This window comes from Physeter macrocephalus, chromosome 5 (assembly GCF_002837175.3).
Source record: "Physeter macrocephalus isolate SW-GA chromosome 5, ASM283717v5, whole genome shotgun sequence".
Classification (NCBI taxonomy): Eukaryota; Metazoa; Chordata; class Mammalia; order Artiodactyla; family Physeteridae; genus Physeter; species Physeter macrocephalus.
Genome location: NC_041218.1, coordinates 8543126 through 8560253, shown reverse-complemented (window position 1 = coordinate 8560253; position 17128 = coordinate 8543126). Strand labels below are relative to the sequence as shown.

Below are 17128 nucleotides of genomic sequence, written 5' to 3'. Positions count from 1 at the left end.
TTCTGACATGACACCATCGTTCTTTGAGCGCTTCTTTACTTTCCTGGGCAGCAAAATATTCCAGGCTCATACTGTGCTTTCTGTGACCCAGCTCTAGGATCAGCCTTTCTCCAAAGAGTACTGGTTTTATTCAGTAGAGAAACTAAGATCTGAACCGTAAGGGGACTCATTTTTTCTGGGTATAATCCTTCTCTGGACCATCTTCAGTGGATGGTAGGAACCACCTGTATATTGAGCATATACACAATTCCATCTAGATTTATTTCTGTATCTATCTCTGTATACTGAAAACCACAAGTGCACACTTATAGATTTAATTCCAATCCAAACCCATAGGATCCATTCAAGATCTCCCTCTTTTCATTTGCACCCTCCTTTCCTGACAATGTGAACCTGGCTCCCACTATCATCAATCTATGTATTTATTTACTGAATCAACCTGTATTGTAGTCAGTCTCCCAGCCATGCCAGGTGGGCATGTGCTTGGCTGTCCTTACTGCAGGCACCAAGCACCACTGGGCTCACTCCTGGCTCACTCTAACACACTGCTTGCTTGGACCCAACCCCACCAGGGTGAATTATTTAGGAAGGTTTGGTAAACAGTGGAGATTAGTAGACACTTCGCACAATATTCCAAGGTTATTTTGAAAGGAAAAGCCTAAATGGTTTTTAGCATATTTACAGCATTCTACCAGCCTTTCTCAACCTCCCAAACTTCCCAACTTTAAAATAAGTGTAAATAGAGACATCTGGTATGCATGTAGTTTTAGACGTAAAATATTCAGCCCTGTTGCCTGTTGTTTGCTTTTCTTGTCCCATCAAGTTACCATTATAATTTACAACAACTTAGATTGGCATTTTAATGTCAAAACAAATACCAGCATGCTTTTCACTAATTTATATCTGAGTTAAATTTTTAAAACCTTGAAAACGCATGTGTTTCTTTTGTCAACAAGAATAACTAAATGCTGAAAGGACTTCAAATCAGGTATAAAGTTTTTATATGCCAAGTCTTGAAATGGAAATCTCAAACATGCCAGTAAGGTTACATAATTATAATGACCCAGTTCACTGATAGATGCAATTGAGAATGACACAATTACAGTTCACTGTGGGTATTACAACATATCGTCAGATCACCAGTAACTACAACCCATGTGTAAACATTGTATTTTTTATTTCAAATTCATAGATATAATAAATTTAAAGGTCTAAGCCAAAACAAGCAAAAGTTTACTTTTTTACTGTTTTTAATTTTTATAATAACTTGGCAAATTTTAGTTGAGTTTAACCCTCTATCCATTTTATACCTATTCATTTCTGACCCTCAAATCCCAGCTGCAAATTTTTTTCTCCAAACAATCCTACTGTTAATCTACTAAGTAGGTTAAATCCTAAGCTTTAGTCAATAAAAGTATCACAGACACTATTACACTAAGATTTTTTACTGAAATTATATTTGTACATACAGGGAACAATAACAGAAATAAATAATAATATGCTGTCCTCCATTTCAAGGGTAGGAGGGTATTAGAGCACCCGGAATTTCAGTACCAGAGACTCAACATCTTTAACCCATTGCTAACTATAAGGGAGTGGTCATCATTCTACTAGTACAGTTCTCTTAAAAATGTGTAGGCTTCCTATGAATGCTGTTTAGCTTTACTTCATTAAACAAAAGCCATATCCACACTTTCATAAAGATAAGCTCTTTTTCACATTGGGCTTCCACTGACATGCTGAGGGGAAAATGTCCATAAGATTATTAGAACCATTATTGTTTAACTCAGAGGCTCTGTAAGACACACCAGTAAGCTGGCTAGAAGTTATTTTGTCTGAATGAATGGTTCTTGGAGGCACCATCTAAGATTTTTCTGAGGTCTTAATCTGGATTGTATAGCCACACCTCATTATCATCTTTAGATCATGTTTTCTTGGTAGTAGAAATTTGCCATGAAGTGATTTCTTAATTTTTTGTGTTCAACATCTGGAGAGACTGAAATTAAGAAAATATTTTATTTTCAAATCCATCAAGACCTAGCTTCCTCATATTTAACAGTTTGTCGTTAGTTTTTCTCTCTTCTTTTTCCCTTTTTACTATAAACAAAGAGAAGACGCCAGAGTACTCTGTGTGGAAATGTCCTTAGCTAGATTATGCATTTCATTAAGTACAGTGTTTTCCTTTCCACATTATCACAGTTTTGCTAAACTTTCCACTGCAACATAGCAATGATCCAGTTTTCTTCCATTTCCAGTAACATTGCTTCCTCATCTTCCTTTCAATCATTACTGACAACTTCTTCATGAGCCATGAGGCTCCATGGCTACATTGTAACGGACATGTAGTAGTTTGTACTATAATTATCTTCTCCTAGAATGTATCCCGTGTAGAAAAATGAAAGGAATTGACAGTTTCAAACTCCATAATTCATCAGGGCCAAACAACATTGTTATGAGTGACTGATGAAGTCTTGTTTTATGAACTTAACTATACCGATTTGATAGTGATCTGTGTGTTATGCAGCTGCCTTGCTTCTGAGAAGGTCTTGTTCTCACAATAGATCTACCCATTTTGGAATACTTCAAAGCAAGTGTGGATATTTAGAGACTCCCAAGTATTCAAAAAACAGAATCATATGATTGTCTCGTTAAGAATAGTCAATAAAGTTACAGCTGGATGTTTTCTCTTTGCTAAGTTTAGACATTAAACTCCATTCAATTTTATCTTGATTAGACAGAGTGAAAATCATATGTATGCATACAGCTAGTCTAAATAGACCACTTAGCTAAGATCAGCAATTTTACAGTTCAGTCAATGCAAATGCAAAAAATGCAAAAAAAAAAAAAAAAAGTGACTCAGAAAAGAAAAAAGAAAAAAATACCACATGTTTGACATTGAAATAGAGCCTTATTTATTTTTAAGCCAAGAAATTAAGTATAATCATATTTTTACATAGTACTGTGTTGATGGAAGATGATTGTATACACTTCTGTGATTAATCCTTAAAGAGGATTCAATTGATAATTATTAGATTTTAATTATTGTAACCCATTAATAAAGGGAGAAGGAGATTTGTATTGTTCTAAACTACTATTACTAGTCAAACAGAATAGGACATTAAAAAAAAATCACTTAATGGAGACTTCCCTGGTGGTCCAGTGGGTAGGACTTCGTGCTCCCAATGCAGGGGGCCCGAGTTTGATCCCTGGTGGGGAAACTAGATCCCGTATGCATGCTGCAACTAAGAGTTCGCATGCCACAACTAAGAAGCCCACATGCCGCAAGTAGAGATCCCGCATGCCACAACTAAGACCCAGCGCAGCGAAAATGAATTAAATAAATAAATAAATAAAATAAATATTTAAAATAAAATAAAAAATCACTTAATGGTCATTTTCTGGACAGTGTTTTTATTGAAAATTCCCTTTTATCCAATTAATGGCACATCCTGCTACCAACCCATTTTGTATAAATTGTTTTTTTGCTATAGATATAATATTAAATTGAAAAGAATGTGTGAATAACTTAAGATTTTTTTTTTTTTTTTTTTTTTTTTTTTTGCGGTACACGGGCCTCTCATTGTTGTGGCTTCTCCCGTTGGGAAGCACAGGCTCCGGACGCGCAGGCTCAGTGGCCATGGCTCATGGGCCCAGTCGCTCCGCGGCATGTGGGATGGACGCGCAGGCTCAGCGGCCATGGCTCACGGGCCTAGCCGCTCCGCGGCACGTGGGATCTTCCCAGACCGGGGCACGAACCCGTGTCCCCTGCATTGGCAGGTGGAGTCTCAACCGCTGCGCCACCAGGGAAGCCCAAACTTAAGATTTTTAAGCAGACAAATTACTACAGTTTAAATTTGGTCTGATAGGTGAAGTTCATTTGGGGGACTTTGTGGAGATATTTAATGTGATCAAGATATTTTATTCCATATGACCTACAGATTTTCTATGCATAATATGAATTATGATTTTTTCTAATGAAAAGCATAAAGGCAATTTATTTGTGTTGCTATTTTAAAGTTACTTTGCAATAAAATTTTTAAAATTATCTGATCTCAACCTTAGTATATGTATATCCTAACTCTGTAATAGAACCAGTAGTTGCTAACCCTAATAGAAACTTTCTTTTTTTGTTTTGTTATTCATTCTTTTAAGCTTTTAGTTTCACTTCTTATCACTTATGCTACCTATACCATGTTAGGTACCTTATATGAGATGGTTATTCAGAGCAAGGTGGCTGACCCTTATGCCTAAATTTATCTCTTTATGTTTCTTTGGGGTTTATAAATTGGGAAATCATTTGTAATGCAAATGTCTCTTTAGATTGAATTAGATATTAATCTATAAAAGAAACCTGCCTTAGTTGATAATAGTAAGTTTAGCTTCTTGACATCTGAATAACAGACCTCTGAGGAATTAAGAAAATAACAGTAAATATTAAAAACATAAAAGGAAGAAGCTTGGATAGTTGGGAAAGTTCTAAAATTTTACATCCTGAATTCTGAAGACAGGGTCAGATGAAGAAGTATAGCCGTGAGCAGATGGACAGAGATGTGACAGAGTGAAAAAGAAGGTGTCAAAAGAGAAAATTTGAAGGATGCTTCATAGACATAGACCAGAGACAAACATTTGCCTAGGTTCAACCCTTAACAACCTCCCCTGAAATAGTACCGTTTTCTCAGAAGACTTCATTCTTCCACACTGAGTACAACATCAGCAAGGATCAGCGAAACACAGCAGTTGGATACGATGGCTGTGGTCAGGGAAAACACCCAGAGGAATTTTAGTGAAGCATGCTGGACACAGAGTTCAACATTCCCATTTTTTCTCTCACACAGGTTTTCTGAACCAGATGAATAACTCAAGTCACTCTGTCCTTCAGCCTTCATTCCAAGGATGCATGCAGCTCATTCAAGTGGATGATCAACTTGTAAATTTATACGAAGTGGCACAAAGAAGGCCAGGAAGTTTTGCGAATGTCAGCATTGATATGTGTGCCATCATAGACAGGTAAACGGTCTTTCATCCTTCCTTGAATTGTTCAAATTTTCAGAATTCATGTTTTTGTTGTAGGACAAGTGAAGCACCTGAACACACAACCCTGTAAGGGGTAAGGAGACAGGAGCCATTTGCCATGCCTGTGGCTTTTGTTTGTGATGTTAGCAGTGATGTTTATATCAGGACATGGTTATATATGACAGAACAATATGTGATGTCACATTAACCCATTCAACCTCCCTTGGTGAATGTGAGCATTATTCATGTGGTTTTGCAAGTAACAGCTGGAAAAGGAACTTAGTTTATTTTTAGTTTTGCTTCTGATGCCCACAGCAGAAATGTCCCTCTTCTTCTTGTCTTGGTCATGACTCATCCTCAGTATATGGTCCCCCCTAAAGGCCCCTCTTGAAGGAAAAGGAACATTAAAATGTGTTGGCAGGCAGTATGGGGATTTACTGAAGTAGAATATTTAACGTAGTTGAGTCTGCTTACAAAACAGACATACTGAAATATTATTACAAGAGCTCATCTTTGTCACTTTTTGCAAATCTGGGGAGAAACTTTTTATAAAAACTTAGTTGACCTCTCACATGGTGGAAAGAGACCACCTTTATATGAAATATTATGACAGCATTACGTACACTACCTTAACATACTTTTAAAAAGTGCCTTTCATTCCAACATGAAAAAATTTCATTTTGAGAGGTTTTGCCCACAAACAAACTACATCTAATTTTGAGTTGAATTTAACCCGATGAATTTAGGTGATATTCTGTCCTATTTTCAAATCTTTTATGAGAGGGCTATGTTATTCTGAAAAGAATTTTATTAATTTTATATTTTGAAGATAAAAGTTCTGTAAGTCTCAGCCAGCCCCCAATAAAGTACAGACCTGAAGTCTCTAATAATCTTAATTCATTTAAGAGAGGATCCTTGGGGAAGTCATCCAAAGACATATAATGAATCTTAAAAATATACAAAAATCATCTATTATGAAATAAGCTTGCTTCCATATAATCTTAAAGTAGTATTCACATGAATGGTAAATTACAGTTTATGATGTCTGTAGAATGTAACTTTTTAAAGCTTTAATATGTTTATAATAAAACATAACATAGTGCTTATTTTTATTACATATATGCAGATATGGGTCCTGATAGCCTAAACAGTTTATATTTAAACAGAACAGCAAACAATTTTAATAAAAATATACTCCTAATTTTTGAACCATCAATAATGTAATAGCTGTTATTTCTGCCTAAAGCAAGTGATGACAATAATCACAAAAACTGAGAGATGAATGTTTTAAGATAATATATTCTGATATTAGATGTGTATTCATAAATTTTAATAATGGTTTTCCATACAGGAAGACTTTCCTTCTTAGTAATAGACAGTATATTGAGTCATTTTAGTACCTTGTTCATTTTCCATGTCAGTAACTTTAATGATACAATAATTTCTGTCAATAATACCCAAGTTAGTTCATCCAGCTTTCGTAAACTGCTAGGTTTTATGGTGATGTTGCTATTTCACTTCAAACAGCATGTTTCCTGGGCATTAAATTTAAATTGTTTGTTACCAAAGAAGTGCGGGTGAGGTGTTGAGATTTTACTGTTTTACCCCCATGGCAAGATTGGGAGTTAAAATATCTCCAGAAGAAGATTTTGGTAAACGAACCAGGCACTCCTGGTAAGGAGAACAACACAAGAGACGATGTAGAGTAGGGGTTGCAAATTTCAATTTTTGGCAGGTAGAGAAATATACAAAATAGTTTTTTGCCAAAATGGCATCATGCAACTGTCTGTGTTGCCAAGTATCGTGTAGCTGACAGAACAAGGAATATGTCTGTCTTATCCTCCAGGGTGATAACCCGGGAAGAGTGGCTACAGGGAAGTAGTCACCTCTGATGCATCACAAATTTCCTAAATCCAGTATTGAATACGTTTTCTGCTTGTCTTTTTGAGGACAATGACTTCTTTTTTTAGGTATAATTGACGTATAGCATCATATTCGTTTCAGGTGTGCAATGTAATGATTTGATATTCACATATATTTTGAAATGATCACCAGGGCAATGATTTCTGCACATTACCAATGTGTGAAATAACAGATTCCTTTATTCACCCAAAATGTGCCCAGTTCAGAATCTTAATCCGTGAAGTGCTGCGTTTTTGCTTGTATGATACAGGGCTGTATTCACCTCATTCAAACCGTTGAGGGTCTCATTGATGAGCTCACCCTTAATCTGTGTCTTTGCATATGAGAGTACCAGTGACGTTACCCTGTCCTCACATAGCTGTGACCCATCAGATAACATTTTAATGATACATCCCTGGCTCTTCTCTGGTTTGATCTTTTCCCCCTCACTGACTGAAACTTTGCAACTGCCTGATCTCTACCATTTTATTTTCAGACTACCTAAATTCTCCGTAAGCAAGCCTACACTGTCTCTTTCTTTTATCCTTTCAAATTTCAGCTTGATTGATTTGAGAGCTATTTTTGAAAAAATTAAAAAAGCGTAAATGAAAATATAGGGTAAAAAAATAGAAATCACAGGCATGATTTTTTAAAAATGTTTAGAGATTATAGGAGCAGCTGCAATGATTTTATGAGTAGAACTTAGGGAAATAGTTTGGGAAGATGATTCTAAAGGAGTTTTGCTATATGTCATACTGAAATATCCTATGAGTTGAACTTTTTCTTTTTTTGGGTGTGGATTTACATGTGCCTTGTTTTGTTTGCTTTCTGAACACAGCATTGAAATCAAGGAAAGAGCAAGCATGCCAAGCTATAGAATTATTTGTTCAGTAGTATTTTCTGAGTGCATCCATGGTGCCAGACACTGTTCTAGACACTTAGGATAAATCATTGAACAACACAGACAAAGATCCTTGCACTTGTGAAGCTCACATTCTGAAGGAAGGGGAGGAAGCACAGACGTGATAAATAAATATTATAGTAAGTTAGAAGGAATAAGTGCTATAAAAAAAGAAAGAAAAAAAGTTGAGCAAATCAAGGAGGACTGGCATTTCAACAGATTGGTGTTGAGTTGCTGTTTAAATAGGTTGGTCAGAGGTAGCCTCAATTATTAGTTCAAGACCTGAAAGAGTAATAGAATTCACCGATTTGGGTAAAGACCATTACAGGCTGAGAGAATAGTCAATGCATCAAGGCTGCCTGGTATCATCTAGGGTTAGCAAGGGGCCAGGGTGGCAAGTTTGGAAGGACGGGGAGCAGAGCCACATAAGAGGAGGCCAGAACAATCCTAGAGGCCAGGTCCTGGAGACCTGTAGGTAACTGTAAGGATTTGGCTTTTATTCTGAGAGAACTAGGGAGTCATTGCAGGTTTCTGAGTAGAGCAGTGGCATGCTTTAGCTTACATTTTTAAAGGATAACTCTGGCTGTGGGAGGAGGAAAGGTAGAAGCTGGGAGCCTGTCATAGTAATCCAGGCGAGAGATGCTGGTGGCCTAAGACTGGGGTGCTGTTAGCACAAGAGGTAGTGTCATGTGGCCAATTCTGAATATACTGAGAAGGGTTGGTCAGTAGGGTTTCTTAATGGATTGGTTTCGAGGCATGAGAGGAAGAGAAGATATAAGGATAAACCGAAATGATTTGGTAACAGCAACGGGAAGGAAGGAGTTACCACGTCCTCCAATGGGAAGGCTAGTGGCAGAGAAGATTAGTCATGGGGTGGAAGAAAAAGTCAGGAATTCACTGTTGGGCATGAGTTGAAAGGTCTGTTGGACATCTAAGTGGACATTTCAAGAAGGCAGTTGGATACATGCATCGTACAAGCACACATCTGCAGATTAAACAATGAGGTGTTGTGTCTGACAAAATCGTCGTGCTTATCTATTGAAGATCTCTGGTTTCTTCAGTTGTATTTCATAAACAGCAGAAGAACTGGAAAGGGAGAGGGTGACTAGTGGGCAGGAAGCCTCTTCCAATGTCAGGAGCCTGTATCCTTACCCTTCGAGTGAGACCCTGCTCTTAGGGAGGAGGACTTCATCAAACCCTCAGTTGCTAGAATATTCTCCGTAAACAGTTAGATATCTAGCAGATAATCTCCTAGTTTCTCCTTGCATGAGTACCATTTTTTATCTGCTCCTTTGTGCCCTCACATTGTTGGTTCCCTGTGGCAAACATCTTCAGGCACCAGACTCAACTCCTGTCCTCGACCCACTTTTCTCTATCCTCTTTCTGGGTGTGAAAATCTGAGAGGCAAAAGCCTGCAAAAACACTCCTATAACTAAAGTTAGGTTTATTTACTCCTCCTGCAAGTGGGAACCAAAAGAGAACCAAACGTCTTCTCAGAGGGAGGTGGGGGAGAGGAAGGGAGTGAGGAAAGTGTATCGGGGGTCTGAGTGAGTCCTGGGAGGGTCCTGTCAGGTACTGGTCATAACTTATAAACTAGGAGAGTTGCTGCACTAGAGGGTGGAACTTGTGAATCCCTGCAGAGCTCTTGCTTGTTTGTCTGTGATTCTGATTCACGTCACATGGAATGGAGAAGCTGGTGTTAAAATATTTTGAGCTGAAGTAAGTGGTGTTCATGACTGGTTTGGCAATTTTTTTTCTGTTTTGTGAGTAACAGTAAAGTCCGTTTTGCTATCTGTGACTTATATCAATCCTAAAATCACCCTCATAGATTAGCTGCCAGGGAGAGATTTTTTTTTTCTTTGTCATCCGCAGTGATGATGTGACACAGTCCTGGCTAATGAGAGGTACGCAGAAGTCAGCTAAGGTGTTCTGAGAAAACTTTTATTTTTCTGATACAGAGGTCCCCTGTTACTCTCCACTGTCCTCGTTCAAATGCAGACACCATGCCTGGAGCTGTATGATCAAGAAAACCAGAGCTCCAGTGAACCACAGCCAGCAACCACCTTCACTCCTTTTTGTGTGAGGGAAAAAAGCAATCCTTGTTTATTTAAGTCACTGTGAGTCAAATATTATTTTTCTTGGAGTTGAAAGCATCTGTCCTTTTTTCATCCTCCATGTTTAAAATAAACCAATACCATCTTTTTACTAGAACACAGAACAACAAATTCCTAATTATGGAAATGGCTTTGAAAGAAAAGGTGATAAATTTATTTTAGGATATATTAGGTTGCATGCCAGTGATGTCCCCTAGAGATTGGAACCTGGGGACTAAATGGCTCTTTAGAGGCCAAAGCAAATTCATATCATTAGTCAGCATCTGGTAGAAAACCTGGTAAAAGTAGTTCATTATAATTAGAATCTTCTATACCTTTTCTATAACCTCCCTTGTAATTATATTAAGAAACAAAACCAGTAAACGTTCTGGATAGCACAGAAAGCGGAAAAGGAAGAGTAGACATCCCAGCTTAAGTACAGCCCACAAAATTACCCCTTGAGAAACTGCGAAGAGACTGGATCCTATTTCTGAGTTAGTAATTAAGTCTTCATTTTATTTTTGGATGGAAATACATAATCACAGACCCGGTTTTTGTTTCTTAATTCAATGCTTGCTTTTCAAGAACACCTACCCAGTTTGTTCGATTTTTTTTTTCCTTGAAAGGAAAGTATATGATTTTTTATAAGAGCACTTAAATGAGGGTTGGATAGATACAGTGTGAGGTGCTTCTAAACTAAGCTAACTCTGCTGGAAAGGTGAACAATGAATAAATAGATTAATACTAACAATTCAGAAGGAGGTCATGACTTCTTATAAAAGCAAGTTTAAGATTTACAGTCCTGAGATGAAGAATACGTGCAACGTTTTTTTTTTCTAAAATTGATCTTCATTTGTTCATAAGCTCCCATTTCCAGTCAGTAGCCACAGAAAATAAATATTGGCGCACATACCTTCGGTGCCTAATAACTATATATGTAAGTCAGTATGGGATTCAGACTTAGTCAGAGGCCAAGCTCCCATTCATGGTGTGTCCTCCTTGACTCCTCCAGCATGGCCCTTGGGTCAGGCCCAGCTAACGGTGTAACATCGCCAGAGGCGTGGGTTCTGCTCTATATGCTCTACTCACGTTCCTTCTGGGCTCCCCACTGCTCTGGCCGTTCTTCCTCCTGGCTGTGGGAGAAGCCTTGGCTCCTGCTGGGCTCACATTTTGGGATTTGGGTAAGAAGGTAACCTGTCCCAGTTTGTCAAGGACTGTCTTGCCTTTAGGATTGAGAACCCTTTACCTGGAGAAACCCTGCAGTTCTGGGTAAACCACGATGGTTGGTCACTCAAGATCCATGTACCTTCTGGGCACTGGTCTTCTCCTAAGTCCCCTTTCTGGTCTACCAGCCATCCAAGCACTTTTATAGACCCTCATAGGGACACACAGTGATTTTGAGATCTCTTGCAAACTGTGTACAAGCTGAGTGGGAGTGGGGATAACTATATTAGACCCCCTCTGACTCAGCATATCATGCCCTGTATCTACTCTGTACACCTCAGGCTGACATGGGGCCTCATAAATCAGATTCCCAAAGGCGGAAAGCAAGGCACAAGCCACCACTGCCAGAGGATTTCGAAGTCTCTGTTGAGATTCATTCAGTCAGTAAACACTTATTAAAGATCACTCAGTGAACATTTCTTCCTGGAGCTTTAATGCTGAGGTAGTGGAGGGGGAGGGTCGTTGATCAGACCTTATGCTGTGCTAATACTATGTTCCTCTCTTTTGTTCTCAAAGACAGACCTCTTTCAACCCCAGAGCCCCAGGGTTTTAGACCATCTTCCCAAAATTGAATCTGCATTTCTACTAACTTTTTGTTCCAGTCCAGGATCCAGAGGTGAACTCTCCCAGCCCCCACTCCTTGTGAAACATGGCACTGATCCACTGAACAAGAAAAATAAATAAAATCAAAACTTTGACTTGAAATATCTAAAAATTATTTCCGCTATAGGCAAAGGAAGGCTTTTCTCACAAACATGGGTATTTCTGCAGTGACACTATTTATGCCATATTTCCTTTCTGTTTCACCTGGATATTGCTACCTGCAAATTGCCACCCTGTGGCTCTGGCACCTTTTCATAGATTTGCAGGCTGACGGTTCCTTCCATTCTTCTTTACAAATGTTCATGTGGTCACTTAGGCTGGTGTCAAACTGTGCTAGTGCTTCTTTTACACTGGGAAACATTTTGTCTTCTATCATTAGATTCTTGTTACAAAACTGTAGGTTTTTCCGGGAATATCTTACTTTCACTTCATGATAATTATGCAAAAGTGGTAAAAGAGGCAGAAAGTCCCTCAGATAAACTTCAGATTATTCAGAACTTCATGCCTGTTCAATTCTGACTTCATTGTGGCTCTGATCCCGTCAGACTTCAAAGGAGCAAAGAACAGGTCAGCTGGAACTCATTCCCTGAGAACTGGAGCCAGCAAGCAATTTTCCAGGCATGAAGCTAGATTTCTTTTTGGGAAACACCCTTCACAAATACCCTTAGGATAGAAGGTATTCAGGGTCCTAAAACCAGATCTCTAGCTCAAAATAAAAAACAAAAAAAGACTAGTTACATAATTCAGTTTTAATTTTCATATATGACAGTTCATATTGTGATTCTTTATTCTTGGTATGTTTACTTTGTCTCTTCACCTTATCTCAGTTGACTCCCCATCTGGGATTCCATCCATTTTATATTGCAAATGGCTGTGTTCTTTCCTTCTTTGAGCTTAATCAAATTATTTTTTAGTAGATTTCTGGAAAGCCCTGTTTCCTCATGCTAGATCTGATTCATTTCTGGTGTTAGAAGCATGGATCTCTGTATAAATTTTCTTGGCCTTCCAAGCTAAACCCAGACTCCCCTTTAGTCTTTAACTCCATTGCCAGAGCCATTGGGTTTCCTATAGAAGGATCCAGAAAGGAGTATCCTGTTGATACGTAAACATTTAAACCATAGTCATCTATCTTAGCAAGAAAAACATAAGCTCAATGATGTAAAAGTATAACACACCCAGGTGAACCCATGTTCAAGTCAATTGCCTCTCTGAAGTGATTTCAAAGTGGTTTCATTTTTAAGTACAAGTAAAGTACTAGAGTGACAAAATTATTTTTTTTAACATCTTCATTGGAGTATAATTGCTTTACATTGTTGTGTTAGTTTCTGCTATATAACAAAGTGAATCAGCTATACGTATGTTCCACATATATGGATTAATATATATATTTGTTTTTCTCTTTCTGACTTGCTTCACTCTGTATGACAGACTCTAGGTCCATCCACATCACTACAAATAACTCAGTTTTTTTTCTTTTTATGCCTGAGTAATATTCCATTGTATATATGTGCCACATCTTCTTTATCCATTCATCTGTCGATGGACACTTAAGTTGCTTCGATGTCCTGCCTATTGTAAATAGAGCTGCAATGAACATTGTGGTAAATGTCTCTTTTTGAATTATGGTGTTCTCAGGGTATATGCCCAGTAGTGAGATTGCTGGGTCAATGGTAGTCACTTTTTAGTTTCTAAAGGAACCTCCATACTGTTCTCCATAGTGGCTGTATCAATTTACATCCCCACCAACAGTGCAAGAAGGTTCCCTTTTCTCCACACCCCTTCCATCATTTATTGTGTCTAGAGCTTTTGATGATGGCCATTCTGACGCATGTGAGGTGATACCTCATTGTAATTTTGATTTGCATTTCTCTAATGATTAGCGATGTTGAGCATCCTTTCATGTGTTTGTTGGCAATCTGTATATCTTCTTTGGAGAAATGTCTATTTAGGTCTTCTACCCATTTGGGGATTGGGTTGTTTGTTTTTTTGATATTGAGCTGCTTGTGTATTTTGGAGATTAATCCTTTGTCAGTTGCTTCATTTGCAAATATTTTCTCCCATTCTGAGGGTTGTCTTTTCATCTTGTTTATGGTTTCCTTTGCTGTGCAAAAGCTTTTAAGTTTCATTAGGTCCCATTTGTTTATTTTTGTTGTTATTTCCATTTCTCTAGGAGGTGGGTCAGAAAGGATCTTGCTGTGATTTATGTCATAGAGTGTTCTGCCTATGTTTTACTCTAAGAGTTTGATAGTGTCTGGCCTTATATTTAGGTCTTTAATCCGTTTTGAGTTTATTTTTGTGTATGGTGTTAGGGGCTGTTCTAATTTCATTCTTTTACATGTAGGTGTCCAGTTTTCCCAGCACCACTTATTGAAGAGGCTATCTTTTCTCCATTGTATATTCTTGCCTTCTTTGTCATGGATTCGTTACCTATAGGTGTGTGGGTTTATCTGTGGGCTTTCTGTCCTGTTCCATTGATCTACATTTCTGTTTTTATGACAGTTCCATACTGTCTTGATTGCTGTAGCTTTGCAGTATAGTCTGAAGACAGGGAGCCTGATTCCTCCAGCTCCATTTTTCTTTCACAAGATTGCTTTGGCTATTCGGGGTCTTTTGTGTTTCCATTACAAATTGTGCAATTTTTTGTTCCAGTTCTGTGAAAAATGCCATTGGTAGTTTGATGGGGATTGCATTGAATCTGTAGGTTGCTTTGGGTAGTTTAGTCATTTTCACAATGTTGATTCTTCCAATCCAAGAACATGGTATATTTTGCCATCTGTTTTTATCATCTTTAATTTCTTTCATCAGTGTCTTATAGTTTTCTGCATACAGGTCTTTTGTCTCATTTGGTAGGATTATTCCTAGGTATTTTATTCTTTTTGTTGCAATGGTAAATGGGAGGGTTTCCTTAATTTCTCTTTCAGATTTTTTTTCATTAGTGTATAGGAATGCAAGAGATTTCTGTGCATTAATTTTGTATCCTGCTACTTTAGCAAATTCATTGACTAGCTCTAGTAGTTTCCTGGTAGTATCTTTAGGATTGTCTGTGTGTAATATCATGTCATCTGCAAACAGGGACAGCTTTACTTCTTGTTTTCCAATTTAGATTCCTTTTATTTCTTTTCTTCTCTGATTGGTGTGGCTAAAACTTCCAAAACTATGTTGAATAATAGTGGTGAGAGTGGGCAACCTTGTCTTGTTCCTGATCTTAGTGGAAATGGTTTCAGTTTTTCACCATTGAGAATGATGTTGGCTGTGGGTTTGTCATATATGGCCTTTATTATGTTGAGGTAATTTCCCTCTATGCCTACTTTCTGGAGAGTTTTTATTATAAATGGGTGTTGAATTTTGTCAAAAGCTCTTTCTGAATCTACTGAGATGATCATGTGGTTTTTATGGTTCAATTTGTTAATATGTTGTATCACATTGATTGATTTGCGTATATTGAAGAATCCTTGCATTCCTGGGATAAACCCCAATTGATCATGGTGTATGATCCTTTTAATGTGCTGCTGAGTTTTGTTTGCTAGTATTTTGTTGAGGATTTTTGCATCTATGTTCTTCAGTGATATTGGCCTGTAGTTTTCTTTTTTTGTGACCACTTTTTCTGGTTTTGGTGTCAGGGTGATGGTGGCCTCATAGAATGAGTTTGGGAGTGTTTCTCCCTCTGCTATATTGTGGAAGAGTTTGAGAAGGATAGGTGTTAGATCTTCTTTAAATGTTTGACAGAATGTGCCTGTGAATCCATCTGGTTCTGGGCTTTCGTTTTTTGGAAGATTTTTAATCACAGTTTCAATTTCAGTGCTTGTGATTGGTCTGTTTATATTTTCTGTTTCTTCCTGGTTCAGTCTCAGAAGGTTGTGCTTTTCTAAGAATTAGTTCATTTCTTCCAGATAGTCAATTTTATTGGCATAAAGTTGCTTGTAGTAATCTCTCATGATCCTTTGTATTTCTGCAGTGTCAGTAGTTACTTCTCCTTTTTCATTTCGAATTCTGTTGACTTGAGTCTTCTCCCTTTTTTTCTTGATGAGTCTGGCTAATGGTTTATCAATTTTGTTTATCTTCTCAAAGAACCAGCTTTTAGTTTTATTGACCTTTGCTATTGGTTCCTTCATTTCTTTTTCATTTATTTCTGATCTGATCTTTCTGATTTCTTTCCTTCTGCTAACTTTGGGGTGTTTTTTGTTCTTTCTATAATTGCTTTAGGTGTAAAGTTACGGTTGTTTATTTGAGATTTTTCTTGTTTCTTGAGGTAGGATTGTATTGCTATAAACTTCTGTCTTAGAACTGCTTTTGCTGCATCCCATAGGTTTTGGATCGTCGTGTTTTCTTTGTCATTTATTTCTAGGTATTTTTTTATTTCCTCTTTGATTCCTTCAGTCATCTTTTGGTTATTTAGTAGTGTATTGTTTAGCCTCCATGTGTTTGTATTTTTTACAGTTTTTTTTCTATAATTGATATCTAGTCTTATAGTGTTGTGTTTGGAAAAGATACTTGATATGCTTTCAATTTTCTTAAATTTACCAAGGCTTGATTTGTGACCCAAGACATGATCTGTCCTGGAGAATGGTCCATGAGCATTTGTGAAGAAAGTATATTCTGTTGTTTTTGGATGGACTGTCGTATAAATATCAGTTATGTCCATCTTGTTTAATGTGTCATTTAAAGCTTGTGTTTTCTTTTTTATTTTCATTCTGGAAGATCTGTCCATTGGTGAAAGTGGGGTGTTAAAATCCCCTTCTATTATTGTATTACTGTCGATTTCCCCTTTTAGGGCTGTTAGCATTTGCCTTATGCATTGAGGTGCTCCTATGTTGGGTGGTTAAATATTTACAATTGTTATATCTTTTTGCTGGCTTGATCCTTTGATCATTATGTAGTGTCCATGTTTGTCTCTTGTAATAGTCTTTATTTTAAAATCTATTCTGTCTGATGTGAGAATTGCTACTCCAGCTTTCTTTTGATTTCCGTTTGCATGGAATATGTTTTTCCATCCCCTCACTTTGAGTCTGTATGTGTCCCTAGGTCTGAAGTGGGTGTCTTGTAGACAGCATATAGATGGGTCTCATTTTTGTATCCATTCAGCCAGTCTTTGTCTTTTGGTGGTAGCATTTAATCCATTTACATTTAAGGTAATTATTAATATGTATGTTTCTATTACCATTTTCTTAACTGTTTTGGGTTTGTTATTGTAGGTCTTTTCCTTCTCTTGTATCTCCTGCTGAGAGAAGTTCCTTTAGCATTTGTTGTAAAGCTGGTTTGGTGGTGCTGAATTCTCTTAGCTTCTGCTTGTCTGTAAAGGTTTTAATTTCTCCATCGAATCTGACTGAGATCCTTGCTGGGTAGAGTAATCTTGTTTGTAGGTTTTTCCCTTTCATCACTTTAAATATGTCTT

The 17128-nt window shown here is 37.5% G+C and overlaps 1 protein-coding gene across 1 annotated transcript in view; it reads left to right on the top strand.

Moving 5' to 3' along the window:
• Positions 1-17128, top strand: part of CNTNAP2 (contactin associated protein 2) — a 1485958-nt gene that overhangs the window by 566481 nt on the left and 902349 nt on the right. Inside the window, exon 10 of the mRNA XM_055084701.1 lies at positions 4836-5007. Within this exon, the coding sequence (XP_054940676.1) occupies positions 4836-5007 (172 nt within the window). The remainder of the gene's footprint in view (positions 1-4835; positions 5008-17128) is intronic.